A 21,833-nucleotide genomic window follows, 5' to 3' on the forward strand; every position below is an offset into this window, starting at 1 on the left:
GTCTGGAAGCTTTCATCACATGGAGGAGCATGGCATGGAACATGTAATAAGCGGTAGCAATCATAAGTTTTACTTGAAGTGTATAGTCTGTGCTGTGTGAGCAGTAAGGGTTAATATTTTTCTGCACTGTGCACAAAGTGCAGAGTACAAGGTGTGTGTGTGAGGGGGGGGGGGGGTGCAGCATGAGGTAAAGAGAGACAGAGAAAGTTGGTATGGAGAGACTGATAGGGAACAAGGAAGATTTTCTACCCCACTTTTCTGTGTATGAAACATCTGTACACAACACTAAACACATTCAGCTCTGCTATACACACAGAGAGCACTATCACATGACCCACCCCCTCCTCCTTTATGAGCAGGGAGCAGCAGCCCCTCCCCTCCTGTGAGACCATAGATTTGTTTATATGACGGACCCCAGGACTTGCCAGCACAGGCAGGGGAAGGAGCTACTTCAGGACTGGGCGACACTGAAGAGTAACGGATAATAGACAAAGTTTTCGTATGCCCCAAGAGATATTGATTTGTGGGGGAAAATTATTTTACAGATGTGCTTTAAAGGGATTGTCTGGTGTTTGAAAAAATTGCTGCTTTCATTCAAAAACATCTCTTCTACACAGTACTGATTTAATTTTTTTAATTTGATTTTATCTTTGAGGTTTGTGAGAGCTACGAAAATGCAAGATAGGAAGCAAGGATGGCACTCACCAGATCGTAGTTGTGGATATCTTCTTTTTTATTTCATCAAGTATATATACTCACAAAAAATAGGTGCGGGGGAGGGAGTGGGAGCTGAACGCCCAAAGGAGGGCAACGGCCGTTTCGTGCTGTGCTGTGCTGCGCTTCTTCCGGCCCTGAAGGTGAAGTGATTAAAAGCTGTCGGGTTTTTAAATGCTGGTGGATCGCTTAGACACTCCCACAAGGGGAGTGTCTGATGGCCACGCTCTTTGGAGTAGGCTGATGGCACCCTGAACTCTGTAACCAATCAAGGGAAGGACACACGATTGGAAAAAGAAATTGCTATTGCAAGCAGAGAGCAGATGGATACTGAGATCGAATGCTATGGGGCCTATTGGTCTTAACGACAAAATAGATATGGGGGTGTTTTTATGAAAACCTACAGATGTTATATTCTCTGACCTGCCAGAGTGTAAATATAGGCTAGATGTGTGCTAGCTAATATAAAATGTATGTGCAGTATTTAAGTATTTTGTGTCTTACACTGTGTAATATGTGTAACGTGATTCCTAGAGGTGTTGCTCACCTTTTTGTTTTTAAGATATGCCGTTTTAGATACAGGTTTGCAATGCACTATATGATACAATAGGAGAACTAGGGCAAGGTACATGGCACTACCTACTCTTTTTTATTTGCGGGCTACATGCCTCTTTATAGTGCACAACGTGGTCTATCCCTCAGCCACGGACAGTGTCAGAAAAACCCTCAATCACCTTGGTGTAACGACGCCGTGCCTTGTTGTCGAGGCACCGAGTCACATGACCAGGAAGAAAAGGGGAGTAGACAAATTGTCCACGCATGTGACAAACCCCACGTGGGGAATACCGGAAGGGGCGGGGCCTCGGTCCGGGTTCAGGACGAATAGGCTAGCGCCCGCCGGGACCCACAAGTAGCGGTGAGGATACGTCACACTTGGCAGGTAAAACGACCCAATGCACTAGAGGTAAGCCCAGCTGTTTCTTTTTCCAATCGTGTGTCCTTCCCTCGATTGGTTACAGAGTTCAGGGTGCCATCAGCCTACTCCAAAGAGCGTGGCCATCAGACACTCCCCTTGTGGGAGTGTCTAAGCGATCCACCAGCATTTAAAAACCCGACGGCTTTTAATCACTTCACCTTAAGGGCCGGAAGAAGCGCAGCACAGCGCGAAACGGCCGTTGCCCTCCTTTGGGCGTTCAGCTCCCACTCCCTCCCCCGCACCTATTTTTTGTGAGTATATATACTTGATGAAATAAAAAAGAAGATATCCACAACTACGATCTGGTGAGTGCCATCCTTGCTTCCTATCTTGCATTTTCGTTGTTTGGACTTTTGTTTCACACTTCGAGGATTCGAGCACCACTGAGGATACATACCTCCAAATACATGGAACCCATGCACTCCCAAGTGTGATAACCTACCCCTCTATCTCGTGGATAGGAGTAGTGCCATCTTCTTTTATCTTCTGTGAATTTTGTGGGAGCTAGTCAGGTCTATAATTCTTATCAGTTGTTATGTCCACACTTCCATCATAACTACCCACGCTCATTGCTGACAGTACCTTTTTACCATTGTCGTGCTCTGTGTATGTTCCGGAACACCCTGCATAGCAGGGGGAGTAATACATGATTCCATCTGCTCCACAGACAGGACTATAGTGATCTTGCACACAGCCGCAGTCGACATTACATGCAGCAGACAGGTTGAGGCTGTTTTCCCAGAGGACACTGCAAGAAAGAGCATAGCAATAAACTTTGGATTTACATTCCCTGAAGATAAGAGCTGCCAGAAACCCTCTCTAAATACATCCCCAGAGCCGGATTATAGGGAGAGCGCCCACAGTATATTTGGGTCTGGCTCCCCGAGTGGTAGCCAACAGACGTCACTTATTACCCCCATAGACTTCAGTCTATGGCACAGCGAGGAAACAATAACTTCCCTGTTCTGCAATAGATGATCAGAGGTTTTCCAAGATGGCAAGTGCCAGTATGCTGCTGAGACCGTGAGGGAAGAGGATGAGGTTGGCGTGCATAGGGGGAACAGAGGAAAGTAAGTACAATTATAATATTTTGTCCAGTGCTGTATATAGTTATTATAGGGGGACTGTATATAGTTATTTTGGGGTGAGGGTAGTTGTAGTTAGGAGTAGTTATAATAGGATGCTTTATATAGTTATTATGGTGATGTGTATATAGTTATTATAGAGGGACTGAATATAGTTATAATGGGAGTCTGGTTTTCATACTATGCACTTCACTGAAACTGCTCTTACTAAAGTCTCCAATGATCTCCTCACTGCTAAATCTAAAGGTGACTATTCTCTCCTCATTCTTCTGGATCTCTCGGCAGCATTTAATACTGTGGGCTGCCAGCTCCTCCTCAGGATCCTTCGCTCCATTGGCCTGAAGGACACTCTCTTGTGGTTATCTTCCTATTTCTCTGACCGCACTTTCAGTGTCTCCTTTTCTGGATCTTTCTCTTCTCATTTTCCTCTCAGTGTCGGGGTTCCTCAGGGATCAGTCCTAGGTCCTCTTCTCTCTCTATACTGCCCCTATTGGACAAACCATCAGCAGATTTGGTTTCCAGTATCATCTATGTGCTGATGACACCCAGCTATATACTTCTGCAGGTAACATCACCCCTGCCTTGATCCAGAACACCAGTGATTTTCTCTGCTGTCTTTAACATCATGTCCTCTCTCTTCTTGTCTTTCCACCATCTACTAACTGACCTAACCATGATTTCTCCATCTCGGTCTGTGGGATCACTATAGCACCAAGGCAGCAGGCCCGCTGTCTTGGGGTTGTGCTGGACTCTCACCTCTCATTTTCACCATATATTCAATCTCTTGCTCGCTCTTGCTGCATGCATCTCAGAAACCGATCATTTCTGACAATTGAAACTTCTAAAATGCTAATTGTTGTGCTTATTCACTCTCGACTATACTACTGTAACTCCCTACTAATCAGTCATCCATTAACTAAACTCTCTCCTCTACAATCTATTCTTAATGCAGCAGCCAGGCTTGTCTTTCAGACCAAACGCTACATGGATGCCTTGTTGCCTGTCTCCTCCCAAATTCACTTTAAAATAATAACCCTCATCCACAAGCCCTAAATAATGCTGCACCTCCCTATCTCTCTTCTCTCATCTCAGTCTACTGCTCAGCCCATGCTCTTCGATCTGCCAGTAATATTAGATTAATCTCTACCTTAATTTGAACCTCTCACACATGTCTCCAGGACTTCTCCTGAGTTGCACCAATTCTCTGGAATTACCTTCCCCGGACTATCAAACTAATACCCACCCTCCAAAGCTTCAAACGTGCTTTTAAAACTCATCTCTTTAGGAAAGCCTATCAAACTCACTAACCGCATGAAATGTCAACTATCGCTTTACTAATCCATCCTATGTCCTATCTCCCATCTGTTATCCGGCAAACACTAGATATATACTAAGCTCCAGGCTTCTCTGCAGTCACTTTCACCTTGTACCTTATAAATAAGATGGCAGCTGATGGCTGGCTCAAGCAGCAGAATTTATTAAATTATTAAATTATTTAAATTATTTTATACTGTAAAGGATGGCTGGATCATTATACAATCTCTTTTACCTCTTGTGTTACCCCATTCATCCTTATAAAATGTAAGCTCTTGCGAGCAGGGTCCCCACTCCTATTGTTCCATATGAATGTTTGTACTCGGTAATGTAATATTATATTTGTATATGTCTCCTATGATTTGTAAAGCGCTACAGAATTTGATGGCGCTATATTAATAAATTATTATTATTATTTATATAGTTATAGGGGGCTGTATATAGTTGTAATAAAGGGCCGGATATAGTTATTATAGGGGGCTGGTTACAGTTATTAAAGGGGGTTTATATGTAGTTATTATATGGGTCTATATATATTATAGGGGGATAGTACTGTATATTAAAGGGGGCCTGGAAATAGTTATTATAGCAGGGCTGGATGTAGGTATTAGTGGAGCGGGATATTTTTATTATGGGGGCTTGATATATTTATTACTAGCAACAATTGTTGGGAGGGCCCCCATCAGTTTGCGCCCCCAGGGGTCTCCACCACCCTTCAACAGGTTACATGACCCGCTGGCAGCGGGTGCCATAGGCAAGACCCTTTAAGCACCACTAAGGGAACAGCTGTGATCAAGAGGGTGTTCAGATAGTAACGCCTGCATGCCCCCTCCATTCTACACCCATTTGCCGCACCCCCATCCTTCAACCCCCCCCCCCCCCCCCCAGGGCGGATTTGGGAAAATAATCGCAAATGCTAGCTATAGGCGTGGTGCAGAAGCCCTGATAAGTATCCCCATTTCTCTTTAATAGTGACATTTTCATTGTTCTATATCTCAAGGGCCCTAGGTGACAACAACATTTTGCACCATTTTTCACAAAGCAATCCCTTCCAGGATTATAAACCTGTATCACTATACCTGTTGATGTAGGGTGCAGTCACTCCGGCCATAGGCATATTTGGACAGCTGATTAGGAAGATGAAAATTGATATCAGACTAAGAAGACTGCATAAGACACAAAATCGGATTACTCCTGAGCAGTGAAGTTTCAGTTTATTAACTATAAACCCCCCAAGGAATGTTCCTCCACCCCCAGCAGGGACCACCAGATACCCTGCGTAAGAGAGAAGAAAGAGTAAATTAGTGACAGGGCTCTTGTAAATGCCAACGTGCCTTAAGTAAATCATTATATCGTAATTACATATACAGTAGCATTGTACACTGAGTTTGTGACTCACTAAGCATATAGGAATCATCTAGATATAGATGTTGTCTAGATGTAGATATTGAATGAATTTGATTAGGACTCCATTTCTGCAAGGCAACAGTAATACAAAACCGTGTCCATCATATAGCATTATGCTCAGCAACCCTCCCAGAAAAGTAAAGGGAATGAGAATGAACAACCAGGCATTGTCAGACTCGCCCACCGGAGGATCGGAGAATCTACTGGGTCCAGCTCTCTGCACTAGTCTTATAGACATGTCCACCAGCTCAGAGCTTGTGCGCAGTGGCTGCTGGCTATAATGGGCATAGGGCTTCCTCATTAGTTATCCCCACTCTCTCCTGCACTGTTCTCCGTGTATTCGGCAGTGACAGGAGAGGAGGGAGAGACAGGACCGTAATGGAAGGAGAACAGGGAAAATATACTGTGAAGAGTTTCATATAAACAAGCAACCACACTCTCCTGTACTCTGGCTCTCCTCTCCTGACACCATTGATAGCTTTCTGAACCCCTTGTGCACTCTCCAGGTGCCCACCTCTTTCAATACATTCTACTCACTCCTGTGTCAACCCAAAGGTCCACCCTACTACTCGCTCCTGTCCCCCAAGCTGTTTACTCCCGTCTCCCCCACCAGCTGCTTATTACTTTGCCCCGTCCTCCCAAATGCTCACCCCTGCCCTCCCTCAACTGTTCACTGCTCTACCCCCAGCTGCTTCCAGCAATCTAAACTACAGCTACTGTAAAAGAATGGTAAGTTATCAGTTATTATATGGGTATAGTGCTTATGCATGTGTGTAATATGTGCAATGTGTATGTGTGAGAAGTGTGTATGTATAAGGTATGTACAAGTAACTTGTATGTATGTGGAATGTGTTTGTACATATGGTAAGTATGCCAAACCCTAGATAGCACTAACACATAGGGAAAGGGATGGGAAGGGAAAACATCAAACTTTGTGGAGTTGTTCGTCATTTAAAAGCATCTAAAGGGTTAACACACTTCTTAAAGTTGGTTTTTCATACATTAAGGGGTTTAGTTTCTAAAATGGCATAATTTACGGGGTTTTACTGCCATTTAGGCCTCACAAAGTCACTTAAAGCCTCTAAATAAGGGTTTTTATAAAAATTAGAAAAATTGCACCCACAATTCTGAACCTACTAACAATCTATAAAAAGCCATGCCAATATAAGGCAGACATTTGGGAAATGCTAGTTATAAAGTTACTTGGGTGCTGCCTGAAAAGCCAAATATTTGGAACTTTGAAAATGAATAATTTTTAGACATTTTTGCTAAATTTCAGTTTTTTTCATAACTAAACACAAAAGATATCGTTAAAATTTTTCTTTTAATTTGAAATACAATGTGTGAAGAGTCTCAAAATCCCCTGGATATGTTAAAGTGTTACAAAGTTATAACCTCCTATAATGACATAGGGCAAATTTAAAAAAACAGGCCTTAGACCTGAAGGGGTTAATATGTTATTACACATATCTTGATATTGTGTAGACCATTTCAAGCGTACCTAGTGCTGTGATCACATCGGGACTACAAATTAAATTAGTGGTTCTAAGATCCAGATGCTCAAGGTCACCTAGGACCATTTTTGCAAACAGGTCAATGTTCGTAACGTCCCCAATAGCAGGAAATGTTGTGTTCTTTTTCTCTAAGTCCGTAAAGGGGTCTAGGCCTAGAGTCATTGGATCAGTATCTGTAAGGCTATAGAGTAAGCGACCTCAGATAACATATCCAGTTGGATACTTAGTTCCTGACATTCTTTTGTTATTATTTTGTTGGTGAAATGCTTACGCCACCACAATTTTTGTAAGAATAAATGAATGTCTTTGTACCGGCAGAAAATGTCACATTTTTTAGAGGGAACAAAAGAGAGCCCTTTACTCAAGATTGAGAGTTCAGTTCCAGTAAGGTCCTGTGATTAATGATCAGGGATTCTTGGATCGACCCCTCCGATTTCGAGGGGGAATGCTGGACCCTGAGATAAAAAAGAGATGCTGGAGGCCTTAAATTCATAGGAGTGTATGCTGTAGACCCCCCAATTAATAGGGGGAGAATGGGGAGATTCTACTTCTAAAAGTGGCCCGGTGGATCTACACTGGGCTAGACCATAGCACCCACAGGATTGAATCAACAATTACGGTAAGTTTTATAAGTTTTATGTGATAAGAACTCTGTCATCTGTGATTGCTAATTTGACTTAATTCGATCTACTTTTGAATACTCTATTCTTTTAGTCCCAACATGGACAAAAACGGGTTTATTTATGCACTTTGTTGTAGGGCGCATTTAGGGTTCTAATTTTCTTTAAAAACAATGTTTTCCCTTCTTTACAGCTCTGCTCCTTACCTCCTATAGTTTTATTTAACTATTTGAAATGGGGGTATTCCTGTATGTTACCTGCAGTGCGCCAGTGCCGACCCAGCCGGTCAGTCAATGCGGTATGTGCATTCCTGGCAGTTGCGCACCTGTGATGAACCATCGCCATTTTGTTGTAACCAGAATTTTGGCACCCTTAGTAAGGCACCGCCTAATAGCGGGATAGGCCCGCTTCCTTGCTCTCACTTGCTGGCGACACCATACAGCACACTGACTGTGTGTGCAGGGTATTAAGGGATCATCCACTTATTTTTGTACCCCCATGAACTCCCTTCAATCCCAGCTATTCATTCTACCCAGATTGATAGGAGCACAGCGGAACAATGTAAATATACCGCTATAACAGCGACTACATGATTAAGCACAGGCCACTGCTTTGTTGCTGTATATTACCTTAGGCAAGACCCTTTTTATTATACTTGCATTAGTATCTAAAGCTTGCATATAATCATCAGATTTGAAAATTTAATAAGTGTTCTCACCTTTTTTAGGTGATAATTAACTGAAGGTTACGTTTTAAGCTTATATGAACCATTTGTATTAAATTGAACAAATTATGGTCAACTAGACAAAACTTTAACCCCTTAAGGACGCAGAGTTTTTTCGCTCATTTCTCGCTCTCCGCCTTCAAAAATCCATAACTTTTTCATTTTTACATGTACAGACCTGTGTGAGGGCTTATTTTGTGCGTAACAAATTTTACTTTCCCGTAATGTTATTTATTTTAACATGCCATGTACTGCAAAGCTGAAAAAAAATTCCAAATGTGGAAAAATTGAAAATAAACTGCACGTGCGTCACGTTCTTGTGGGCTCCGCACCGCCGTCTTTCAAATGCCACCTGCAACTTTGCCGGTGGCAACAAAAGGGTTAATAGCCGCGATCGGTGCAAGCACCGACCGCGGTTATTAGCAGTGGGGGTTTGCTGCAATATGCAAAAACCCCCACCTTTGTATGAAGAGGACTCAGCCCGTGAGTCCTCTTCATACATTCCCTATACCTCTGCGCCGTAGAGCTAAGGCGCAGAGCGTTAAGGGGTTAAAGGAATCTACCATCAAAAATCCATCATGATAAACCAGGGGCTCATACTCATAGATCCAGGCACCGTGACTGTGGTAATCTATAGCGGACCAAAGTATCACAAATAAAACACATAGGGGCTTATTTACTAAGGGTCCGCGGAACGCTTTTCCCGGTTTTCGGGATCGCCCCGCTGGGACAGGTATTTAGCACGTGATCGGATTTTGGTGAAATTGCACTGGCTTTCATGCGACACAAATGGGGGAGCAGGCTGTCAGACGATCTGACGGATTCGGACAAAGCACAGGATTTAACTTTAAAATGTGTCGCAAGACATGCACTTACATACACCGGGAGGAAGATGGTGAACTCCGGTGGACCTGACCAGGGAAGCGACACATGCAGGAAATTGGGCGCACAATCTTATTGAATCACAGCACAGTGCATTGTCGTTGGACAATGCACTTTCGGGAACTCCTCCGGACCGGGTAAGTAAATGTACCCCATAATCTTTATTCATTCATTTCGCGGACACTTCTTAAATACCTGTGCAAGCTGTTTTCACCTAAAAGAACATGCAAAGGCTGTCAGAAAACTGTTGCAAAGCCCTTAGTATAAGCGCCCCTATGTGTTTTATTTGTGATACTATGGCCCGTTGTTGCACACTCTTTTTCTTAGTAATTTTCATTGGTATATTTAAGTGTGTGGACCTGTCATACATATATATAACATAGCTGTGCACGCCTCGTTGTTCATACGTTAAATCTTCTTATACTTATTATGGATGATCTCCTTCCAACTTTTACAATTATGCTAATGAGCCTGAAGGCTCTGAGGGGGGTTCACCAGGGCCCCTCCATGCTGGAGCTTTTACATGCTGTTACACTATGCTGGAGTACTTCCCCAACCCACTGTATGAGATTACAGCAGGCAGAGGGAAGGGGAGTGCTGAGGGAGCAGGATGAGATGAGCTGCTGCGCACTGCAACAGCCTGTGAAGCTACAGCATGGAGGGGCTCTGGTTATGCCCCCAGACCCCTTCTTACTCAATATCATAATTTAAAAAGTTGATTCTCGAAGGAAGCGCGCCATGTATAGCAAATATAGGAAGATTACCGCAGTCACAGTGCCTATATTTATGAGTTAGTGTCACTGGTTTATAATCTTTGATTTTGATGACAGCTTTTTGTTAAGATCCCCCCTTGTGATGAATCTCCATTGGACATTTCTTGTGCCTGGAGTGTTTCTTAAGGCATAGCTGAGTGCAGCTTTTTTGCTGTTATTTGGCTCGCCTACTTTTCTAAATGATCTGAGCATTGAGATAATTTTTCCTCTGCATTGTCCATGACTTGGAAGGATTGCTGATCCTGCAGGGGAAATACTGTAACATTGAGTTGCTCATTCACCATATAAAGAGCCAATTGTTCCTTACATGGACTTGTGCACCGTGTTTAGACACTGGGTCTGCTAAGTCCTTTGTGATAAAAACATCAGTCTGGGATTCAACAAAAACAGGGTTATTTATTTCTCTGTGTTGTGTTGCTAGTTTTTGCCTGTGTCTTTCACCTCTGAGCACCTTCTCGTTTATTTTTTTGTCATTAGCATGTGTTTAATTTATCTATTTAGTTTTTGTTAAGCGACTTTTTAATGAAATTTCTCACAAATGTCATACAACTCTCTCAAGTCAATCCTTTCCATTTTCTAAGTTTTCCTTAAATATGGTTTCAGCTGGAGTTTTTTGTGCATAAAAATATTGAAAATTTTAGACAATTTGAAAACAAATGTCATTTGTGACATTTAGCACATATGAAATAGGAGAAAAATGCATCTTGCTAACAATAAACTAATGTGGGCACAAAAATAGAAATGCGCAGTAAAAGTCTCAAAGAACACAAAATAATAATTCCTTTATCTATATACCGCCTACAGATTATGCAGCGCTGCACAGCGCTGCTCCAAATCGGTCCCTGTCCCCATGAGGTCCACAATCTAATCAACCTGCCAGTATGTTTTGGAACGTGGGAGGAAACCGGAGGACCAGGAGGAAACCTACAAAAACACAGAGAGAACATACAAACACTTTGCAGATGTTGACCTGGGTGGGACTTGAACCCAGGACCCCAGCGCTGCAAGGCTGTAGTAAAACAGGAAGCAAAATAAAGATAAAAGCCCCCACTGTCTTTCAGAGACACGTTTATACAAGACAATGAACCAAACAGAGAGACAACCACCCACCACCCAACCACCACAACGGGCACTGATTATTTAGCCATTTAGGCTATCTACAGCTACTGTAAGGCACTCTGGTGGCCACTTAATGGACACACTCTGTGTTTGATAACGTCTAAGGAAGCATAGATCTGTGAAACGCGTGTTGGGCGCCAACAGTGTTGTTTTTTAACATGTCTAAGGAATTCCCATCAGTCTTTGATTATATGTATAAGGTGTGATATGGGATTGGATGGTACAGCAGCTATTAGGCTGGATACATAGGATTATGCCATATTTTGTGAGGTTTTGAGCCCCCGTGTAACATATAACTGACTGGCAACTTTGCATTTAACAAGTGTCTTCTTGCCACTTTTGTTATGTGACTTACCGGCTATACGACTATTGTAAATTTTGGAATCATGACATGTTTTATTGTTAATATATTTTATCAGACATTAAAAGCAAAGTAAATTAAGTTTTATTAATTGTGTATTTAAGACTCTATTTAATGGTGTTCTATTATATTCAGATGAGTAAAATGGGATAAAAATGTGAGGTCTTTGTTTGATACCTAGCCCTGGTAAAAAATAGGCAAAAAGGATGTGATTGTTATTAACAATGTTTAATAAAGTTAGGAAACTGAATGTCCACACAAAATGATGTACTAATTGTTTAGCATACTACTTAAGTGGTTAATGGTTTGTTTGTCTGATGCTTAATATCCTTTAGATATTCCCTTTTTGTCTAGAATTAAATGATGAAATGCTATCACTCCTCGGACACCACTAGAGGGAGCTCAAGAGCAGGATGCATATAGAACTAGTATTGAATACAGCAACTTGATTGAAAGCAACTATCTTATATTGGAATTTAAAATCTATGATGGAAATGTTGAGCACTGCAGCTCAAAAATATTTGGCTATGAAGATATATTAAAGGGATTGTAGCTCAAATGTTGACTCAATAAAACCACATAACTTAATCACTGATTGTAGTTTTCTTCTTCTGTCCATAATAACGGTTACGCTTTAGTTTACGCTTTACAGCAACCTCATACACTAAGTAAGGGATAGGTGTCCAAAATGCCAAACCCTCATTCATTATATAGTAACAATTTCATGGGACCAAAGTTATCCAGATAAATAAAACTCTTTTAAATACAGCAGATACGACAGAAAGTGAAAAAAACTTAGTTTGACAGATATTGAGATAAGAAACATTATATCTGCATTTCAAATCAGCTTTGTAATATTATTTCCATCCACAGGTCTGTTGCTACTGCAGTTCTTATCATGTGGTCTCAGAATATAGGTTATAAGTCAGATGATTCCTCTTACGAAGAATTACGGAAACGCTATGGCTGTTCTTTTTACCCCGATTTCTCACAACATACCTAGAAATAATGTTTCTATATTATCTAGAAATTACATGGACTTACCAAATAGAGTAGCAGCTTCTGACGCACTCAGACTAAATTGCGACTCTAGAAACTTTGGTCCGAATGTTGACACTCCTGTGATGAGAGTAGCTTCTGTTGCACCAGCTAAGCACAGGAAAATAAATGTAGGGTTTTTGAGAAGCATCAATACTGACCTATGAGGTAAAACATTTAGGAGAGAACATTTAGATGGGATGTTTGATACTTGCAAAGCAAGCAGTGTTCTTGTCTAGGCTGAAGGATCCATCATATACTGCTTGTATTTTGAAGAACCGAAAACAAAGACCTTATTAGTTTAGATCAATGTCCTATGTGTGATTAACCCTTCTGTCTCTATGAAAATCAGTATAACCCACATGTGTAATGTGTTTAAGAAACTCTCTGTACAAGAAGACCATCCATGGGAAATCTTAAAATTCATATGACTAAGAATATTAACCTAAACCTCATACTTTGGCAGATCTTTGATTGTCTTCCCAAAATCAGGGCCCGGCTTGTGACTGTCATCCTTCACCTGATGAGCCTCCGATACTCTCATTACCACATAGCGCTGAGAACCTGAAAAAATACATGTTAACAATTAGATCAATTGGAGACATATTTACTCCAGTAATCATGATTGTTGCCCCCTTCATGCAATCTCCACGCCAAGTGGGGACACAGCAGGTGGCTTGCAGCCTGTGAAGTTACATTACTTCCTGCTGTAGCTTTACAGGCTGTTACAATGTGCAGGAACACGTCTCCCCTCCTCCCTGCTCCCTTGATACTTCCCTTCTCCTTCTGCCTGCCGTAATCTCACACAGAGAAAGCGGGAGAGGGAATGTGCTCCTGCACAGTGTAACAGTCTGTAGAGCTACAGCAACGAGGGGCTCTGGTAATGCCCCTAGAGCACTTCAGGTTCATTAGAACAATTTTAAAAGTTGAAGATGAGGCCATAGATAACAAATATAAGAACAGTACCACAGTCATGGTGCCTGGATCTATCAGTAAGTGCCTCTGAAATATCTCTGTGTTACCCAGTCATCACCATGTTTTAACCATGTCTAATAAATGTAGGAGTTTTTAATTTTTACCCTTTGGATCAGTGCTGGATGATATTTTTTTGCATATTTTGTGCCTAACTTCATGAACCTTGGAACCGGTCCATGTTTGTTTCCATCCTGCTGCATGGTCTCTTGCACTAGATGGGAACCCTACACCTGATTCCATCATGCAGGTGAGCTGATGAAAACTATTTTTTTTTATTGGATCTCTTTAGGAAATCCATTTGACAATTGTACCTATAGTATATTGTAATAGGCATTCTTTTATACACATATACACAAAATACTTCCCCAAACTCCACATGAGAAGAAGAGACCTTGTATGGTGATCTCATTTGTTATGTACTCAGGGAGGGGAAAGGAGGATAAAGGTAAATGTATCTTATCTATGGCCACTGATAAATAACTTCACCTGGCAGCTGCTGTGGATATCCCAGTATTGGGAAGGAGATGAGGAATGCAGCTGCTCCAGCACCCAGGAAGCCAATCCACCAGGCCCCGACCCATAAGGGATTCTCAGGAGTAAGATCAGTGCTGAAATAAAACATAGGTAAAGCAATATGTAAGTGAACTGCAGAATAATACAATATTATATGAAAGTTAGAGCCTGCAGACATTGTTCATGTACTTCTGTCTTGGCGCCTAAGATGACAAGTTTTATACATGGCAAGTAAAAGGTCCAAAATCATAACATATTACAATGGGATAGGGTTTGGAAAAGGCTTTAGTGTAAAAACCAGGGAAAAAAGTCACAAGTTAAATGACTTACGGACTGCTGAGTTCTGTGTACATATTTAGAAAAAATCCTCCTAACAGGTAGCCAACTGCGGGTCCAACTATGGCAGCCGTGTAAAATATACCTATGCATGAGAGAAAGGGAGAAGTGACACAGAATGATTACATTAAAATAATATTGTATCACTATTGTGATACAAGTCAACTTCCCTGGAAAGAGAACAAAGCATAGCAGGTGCCATCTGTGCTAGCCTACTGTACACACATGACAAAATACAACAGTTTTCAGAATTGATGATAACTCAAACTAGAAATTGTATCATTCATCAGTGGGCACAGCGAGTCACAAGTAAGGGGTGCCTCCACCTCAAATTGGCCTACCTCTGAGTCTAAACAATTGAAGTCACAGCAGCCTCCATAGACTTCTACTCCTCTGCATCCTCCATTGAGGCTGCTGTGATTTCATGTAATCACATACTTGGGGTACAGTTTGCTATTATTAGAGGGCTAAAGGACCTGTGATTATGTCACTCTGGTCACATGTCATGAATGTAACACAAGAAACTGTAAGAATTGACAAAATGGGTCTCATTTACTAAGGGCCCCGCGGACCGCACTTTCGTCAGACATCCTGACATCCCGTTTTGCGTTGCTGGGACAGGGATTTAAAAGGGGTTTCGCAATCGCAATCTGATTTTGGTGCAATCACTTCGGCTTTCATGCGACACAAATCGGGGGCGGGTCGTCGGATGATCCGACGGATTCGGACAAACCATGGGATTTAACTGCAAAATTGTGTCGCAAGCCAAGCACTTACATACAAGGTGAACTCCGGCGGACCTGATCAGGGAAGCGGCACATGCAGGGTTTTTGGGCGCATGATCTTCAGTTCATCCTCGTCGCTCAGTCCGGATTGGGGATCTCGACGGGACCGGGTTAGTATATGTGCCCCAATATTTTCCATCTATACATCGAGCTTTAGATGTCTTTAGTTCAATATTAGCAGACAGTCCCTAAGTACAAGGAGGCAGGGCAGTGATTTGAAGAGGCACAGAGCTGTCAGTCAGAATAATGGGCTGTGGTTCACTGCCAGTCTGTCAGAAAAGCTAATTTGCATATCAGAAATATCTGTAATCTGGCAGCTAACTTTAGGTGATATGGGAGTAACCTTTTATCAGCAGGCATTGTAAGTCAGGGTGGTCAAAATCTGGTGACAAGTCCTCTTTAAGGCATCCACGATGCAGGATAAAAGGAGAAAAAAATCTTCCCTTATATGGATCATTTCCATCGTAGTAAGCCTGAGGGAACCCAATCCCTCAAACATCCCTTGGTGAATATTGTACAGCCCCCAGTTCCAAGATGTTTCTCATAAGTTATAGAAACATCTGCACTAGAAACTCTGTTAGGAGCTTCAGATGCAAATTCTGCTTAAAATTCCTGAAGAAAAAGTCCAAAATGAGTGATCACCAACCTTAGAGATAGTCCTTTTGTCCCTAACCCTAAAGATGATCCTTATACAGTTCTGCACACACCCCATCCCCCAGTAACTCATTAGGTTAGTACCTACCCAATCACACTCATCCCACTTTAGTCAGTTCCAAACATTCCCACCAAACCCCATCCTCCTCAGAGGTGCCTCACTTTCAGTTTTGTACCATCTTAAAGAAAGATTAAATATTTGAGACCCTAAATCAACTATGGAATTGTGGTTAACAGTCCCAAGCTGACCTTTATGAGGGCTGTGGGTGGAGGAAAAGAAAAAAACTTACTTTTACACTCCTAGATGCGAGTCAGATGAGGCACATCAGACTGATATCTCAATACCCCGCTCCGGCACCTCCTCTCGCCGGAAGTCAAGTAAAGGCTATACCTATGGTGCTTGGATAGCGAAGCAGTGGAGTACTACGCCATTTTCACTACTCGCAATATGCAGGCACCGAAGGATTGTGAAGGGTGGGGAGTATAAAGTTTGGGGGGTTTTTGGCGCACATTTCATAAATCATAGAGGGAAATTTGGAACACTAAACCACTGGTCCGTAAGTTGTTTAGTGTCCCAAATCACTGATACAGGTACCCTTTAAAACCCTTAAATGTACCTTAGTCATTCCCAGTCCTGTCCCTTCTGCCCTAAGTGCTTGGACATCTTCGTGGTCTGGGTTCAGGCAGTAAGGTACAAGGCAGAGGATTTGTGAGGAGGCACTAATGGGGACAGCAAGAGGTAGGGTGTATTTAACTAATTTATATAATTTCTAGGAACCAAATGATTCTTTATTATGCTCTGAAATCTAATTTAATTTAAGGAGTGTTTGTTGCCTAATAACCTTCCCCTCAAAGGTTGAAGTTTTCAAAATATTTGTATGTACCCCAAAAACATAACCAATAAATACTACATAGTTCCCTCAAAAAATGTATCTTAATCAAAAAAGAATATGGCAGACTGTGTTTTTTCCACTGCTACTTGACATTAGATGGAAGTAGAAAAAGTGACAATAACTTATATATGTTTTAGAAGGCAGGGAGGAAAGCACAAAAATTGAAAATTGGCTTAAAGCAGCACACATCCACCTAAAACACTTAAAATGTATTACCAACAAATTAAAAAAACATTACTATTGCGCCTCCCAGATCCCAAAAACCTGGCGCTTATCCTGGAAACACAATTTAAGGGGAATCTCTTGTCTTTAAATTCTTTTTTTTTTTCGCCTGGAATAGCACATAAATCCTTTGATATCCTTTGCAACAATTATATTGGACGTTACAGTTGCCCGGGAGATATCCATAAGTGTTTTTGGCTGCAAATCTGACATCTTTTGTATTACTAAAAGTTTTTAACACAAACTTTAGAAAGTGTTTCAAGAGAATGTTATCCAATAGATTTTTTCTTCATTGCATTCCATTAAAAGCATTTTTCATGGCAAAGTGCATAATTATACATGACATGGCATCTCAGGAAAACGACCTACGCGTTTCACTTATGCAAGCTTAATCATGGTCTACTTTCATGTATGATCTTGAATCTATTTAAAGACCGGACTCTCTAACAGTGTGTGATGTTGTGAACACGTGACAGCCATCACATGACAAGACTAACTCCGCCGGTACGAGTGTGGTCTACCATTGGTGTATAAAACCTTATGAAAGATAAAATACTTTCCTAAACAGGTAAGAACAAGGGTACCAACATTCTTAATGTTTCCCTATTCATTAACTTTTTTCTATAAACCCCTCCCCTAATGGGTTTTTTCACCTTCTCTATCCCTTTCCATATAAATGAACTTACATCTCCTTGATGAACTTTGCGGAAGTGTCTCAAGGCGGCAGAAATGTTGGTTAAATTAGTGTTCCTAATGTTTATTATACAGCCCACATATTGTTTTTAACATGTTGTACTGGTTATTAAAAGACACCTGTCATCAGGTCTGTGTCGCTAGTCCTGTCACTACTACCTGTTGGAGCAGCTCACAAGGATCCCATCCGAGCCTTTATCTAGTCAATTCATACATTAATCATTGCAAAATCTTTTCGTTATTATGTAAATGAGGCTGGTCACATGGTCAGAGGCAGTGATGTCACCCCTGTTACCCCTCCCCTCTCCTCCCCCTGCTCATGTCTGTGTGTAATGTATAGTAAAGCATTGCTAGTGTGTGTGCTGCATCTGCTGACATGCTGCATCCTCCTAATATACATGTGAGAGACACAGACATCAGCTACACATGAATCTGACATGTTCTGCTGTAACATGGCTGCCTGGAGCTGCTGTATCTCTCCTATACACACACACAGGCTGCAGGGGTTGTGGCCACCAGCACCAGGAAGCACATCATTATACAGTCTCACACCATTATACAGGCTGTCAGTCATGCACTGGGGTATGGCTGTGCCTCCCACTCATGAATAAGGTGGACAGCTTGAATATGCTAATGCTTCATTGGACATTTCACGGGTCATTTGCATACAGCTTTAGGACCTCATTGCTTAGGTTTACAGTCATGTAGAGCGACAATGAAGGGATAGAGGCAATGCTCTCTAATGGCAGAATATGAAAATATATTTAGATTAGGGGGTTATTTTGCATGACGGGTTCTCTTTAAGTATACTACATGGGTAGTATTACAATTTATACATGTGGTTATGTCATAAACTTTGTTACACAGGAAAGGAACTGATTAGTGGCAGATAATACTTATAATACTAAAAGTTTTTAGATTATTTCTCTTTATATGTTATTTTTGAGTTCTGTAGTCCGCTGCATGTAATGCCGGGAGGGGCCTGTCAACCATGTTTTACCAGTCTGCAGGTTGGTTCTTCTTTTCCAGATATAGTGTGGGTGTTTATATATGTTGTGTCCTGCATCTTCTGGATTTCCTTATCTTGTTTCCATTATTTTCTACTTCTTCATATGTTCTCGAATTATTTATTGTCTGTCTGATATATGGATTTTTGGCTGTGATAATATTGTGTTTGTCAGCCATATTATATGTATGGATGGGTTCATTTAGAACTGTGGTTTTACTGCCTGTTATATTATTTATTAGTATACCACTTATTCACATAAGTGGATAAGTGTCTGATTACTGGAAGTTTAACTGCAACCGGACCAGTCAGGGGAACTGCCCAAGATGGTTGTTCTGGAACTCCAATACAAGGGAATAGAGCCATGGCTTGCCAGGTGGGCACTTTTACATCTGTTCTTCCAATCACAAGGTAATTATGCCGTATAGAACACAAAAATGAATCCATTTCATAAAAACATCCAACTTTATTCCAACGTGATATATATCCAAAATTATTCCATATCGTAAAAATCTGCTTCCTATATAACAAACCGCACTTTAAAAGATGAAAACGGCAGCATAACTTCCGATGCGTTTCTAGTGTCGTGCGCCACTCTTACTCATTACATGAACTGGTGAGCTACTAACATATTTGTTTTTTTCTACGTTAATTCTGCCCTATCCTGCCCTATTCTCATACCACCCATTGACAGTGGTACACTTAGATTTATCTCTCTTTAATATCTTTGTTACCTTTATTCAGGTTCTGAAAGATATCTTTGTTCCGTTTTTTTGTGTCATTGAAATATGTATTTATAAGTAAGTGCTATAATTCCAACCCTTTGACAGGTCATTGTGTGTTCTGACTATCGTAATTACATGGTTCTTTATACTTTATTTACCAGCCTTAGTTTTAATTTGGCACTAACACATATATGGACACTGAGAGCTGACTCAGCTTAGGCCAAGCTGCTTTTAATTTGCGTTAACATTTGCGTTAAGCGCAGTGGGGAGGATTTTCACCCTATAAGCATATGCCTCTAGACCTCAATGCTTGGGACTGGAAATGAGCATAGTTTAATGGCAAAATACATGGTACTTGTTCCTGATGACAGTGTGCTTGAATTGTGCTTCTTAGGCTGAACCCAGATGTTGCTTTTATGTTGAATGTACATTGTTCATGTTCATGTTCAGCATTTCTACGTTCTAACTAGTAAATCCCGCAGACACACTGTCTGAGATGGGTCTGAGAGCAAAACTTATGAGTGCAGTTGGGAGGGGGGGGAGGAAAAACGGACAATGGGAGGCATAACACAAGGAAAAACGGACGGTGTGGGAATAATGCAAGGAAAGTGTAATAGTGATTGTGTAACTGTACCTACAGGACAGATCCCAAGTATCTCTCCAACACCAACAAATGCAGAATGGTGGGGTTGGAGAGTGGGGGATCTGTCCTGACTTACATATGTCATGACATTATCTGTCATGACAAAATGGGGGTCATTTACTAAGCGGCCGATTCACGTTTTCCCGACGTGTTACCCGAATATTTCCAATTTGCACCGATTTTTTGCCATCGGATTGTGGCGCATTGGCATCGGCGTGCACGCGTCGGAAATCGGGGGGGGGGGGGGCGTGGCCGAACGAAAACCCGACGGATTCGGAGAAACAGCCGCATTTTAAAAAAAAAGTGTCGCTGGACACGCGCTTACATCACCCGGCAGTGGATTGTGAACTCCGGCGGACCTCGACGGACTTCAGCGCAGCAGTGACACCTGGTGGACATCGGAGGAACTGCCTTAGTGAATCGCCGGAACACCCGAATCCACCGCGGAGAACGCGCCGCTGGATCGCGAATGGAACGGGTAAGTAAATCTGCCCCAATCTGTCATGACATAGACCAATCATGACACAATCCGTCATTGACTGGCCAGTGGCAGCGATCAACATCGCAGGACCAATCAAATTGTTCCTGTGATGTCAGCAGGTGGATGTCGCCTTGCAATCCCCACCCGCCAAGGTGACATCATAAAACCAGGAAGCGCTCGCGTTTGATATACAGGCGGTCCCCCTACTTAAGAACACCTGACTTACAGACAACCCCTAGTTACAAATGGATATCTGGTTGTTGGAAATTTACTGTACTTTATCCTTAGGCTACAATGATCAGCTATAACAGTTATTGCAGGGGTCTCCAATGAAGATTTATTGTTAATCCTGGTTTCCTATGACAACCCAACATTTTTAAAATCCAATTGTCACAGAGACCAAAAAAATTCTGGCTGGGGTTAGAATGATAAAATATACAGTTTTACTGATGGTAGTTGTCCCAAACTTAATTGCTCTTTACGTCTGTCAGGGGATTACCTAGATTTTGGTATGTCCAGGAACAGCCACAATGAGCTGGAAGCGCTCCGTTCTATGTAACCCGAGCGCCTCTCAGTTCTACCACCTGCTAATAGATGCTACTCATCCTTAGTGCCGCTCTGCCCCCTCCGTGTTCATGGCAGCCTGGTCCCACCCATCAATTCACTGATTTCACGATTGGTGGGGGAGACCAGGCAGCTATGAACACTGTGGGGGACGAGCGGCACTTAGGATGAGTAGACCGGAGCACCCCTGGTTCATTTGAAGTTTTTTATAAAGCCATTTTATTTTTTAAATACCAAAAGCGAGGTCATCCCCCGACAGACATAACGAGCAAGTAAGATTGGGACATCTGCCTTCAGTAACTCTAATGGTAGATGTCTTTTAAGCAAGCACTTGCCATGGAAAGTTGCATATGCAATTACTGAAAAATTTAAGGCCATCATCTGCTACTCATTGTATCCAGGGCCATATTATAGCTGGGGCCTATAGAATGGGCCACCATCTTCCCCACCCAGGGGGCCCCCACCAGCTGACCATGTCTGACATTTCTATGTTTGACGTACGTGCTGCTTCTAGCGCTCCCAGACTGGGAGCCGACTGTCACTCTCTGGAACTGTGAGTGATGCGCTAGGCAGGGACAGTCAGCTTGCAGTGACCGCTAGATGTGCAGCCCTGCCCCCGGACACTGCTTCCTGGTACCCGAGTTTCAGCTGTGAGCTGACTGCCTCTGGCTGGAGTGATGCGCTGCAGAAGTACTGCAGAGCATCGCTCACGGGAACCACACAGGCACATGCCCAGGCAGCCCTTACTACCCCCAGAGCCTATAATGGAGGACCTGTGATATCATGGGAAGGGGCAGAGCCTCCCCTGAAGTCTCC

At 42.2% G+C, this 21,833-nt stretch overlaps 1 protein-coding gene across 4 annotated transcripts in view; it reads right to left on the reverse strand.

Moving 5' to 3' along the window:
• SLCO4A1 (solute carrier organic anion transporter family member 4A1) overlaps positions 1-21,833 on the reverse strand; it is a 59,196-nt gene that overhangs the window by 22,508 nt on the left and 14,855 nt on the right. For all 4 annotated transcript variants that reach the window (XM_072110952.1, XM_072110955.1, XM_072110954.1 and 1 more), the window contains exons 3-8: positions 14,346-14,436; positions 13,989-14,110; positions 12,986-13,091; positions 12,534-12,688; positions 5,169-5,364; positions 2,273-2,438 (exon numbers count right to left, since the gene is read on the reverse strand). In XM_072110952.1, coding sequence (XP_071967053.1) covers positions 2,273-2,438; positions 5,169-5,364; positions 12,534-12,688; positions 12,986-13,091; positions 13,989-14,110; positions 14,346-14,436 — 836 coding nt within the window. The remainder of the gene's footprint in view (positions 1-2,272; positions 2,439-5,168; positions 5,365-12,533; positions 12,689-12,985; positions 13,092-13,988; positions 14,111-14,345; positions 14,437-21,833) is intronic.

Source organism: Engystomops pustulosus, chromosome 6 (assembly GCF_040894005.1).
Source record: "Engystomops pustulosus chromosome 6, aEngPut4.maternal, whole genome shotgun sequence".
Classification (NCBI taxonomy): Eukaryota; Metazoa; Chordata; class Amphibia; order Anura; family Leptodactylidae; genus Engystomops; species Engystomops pustulosus.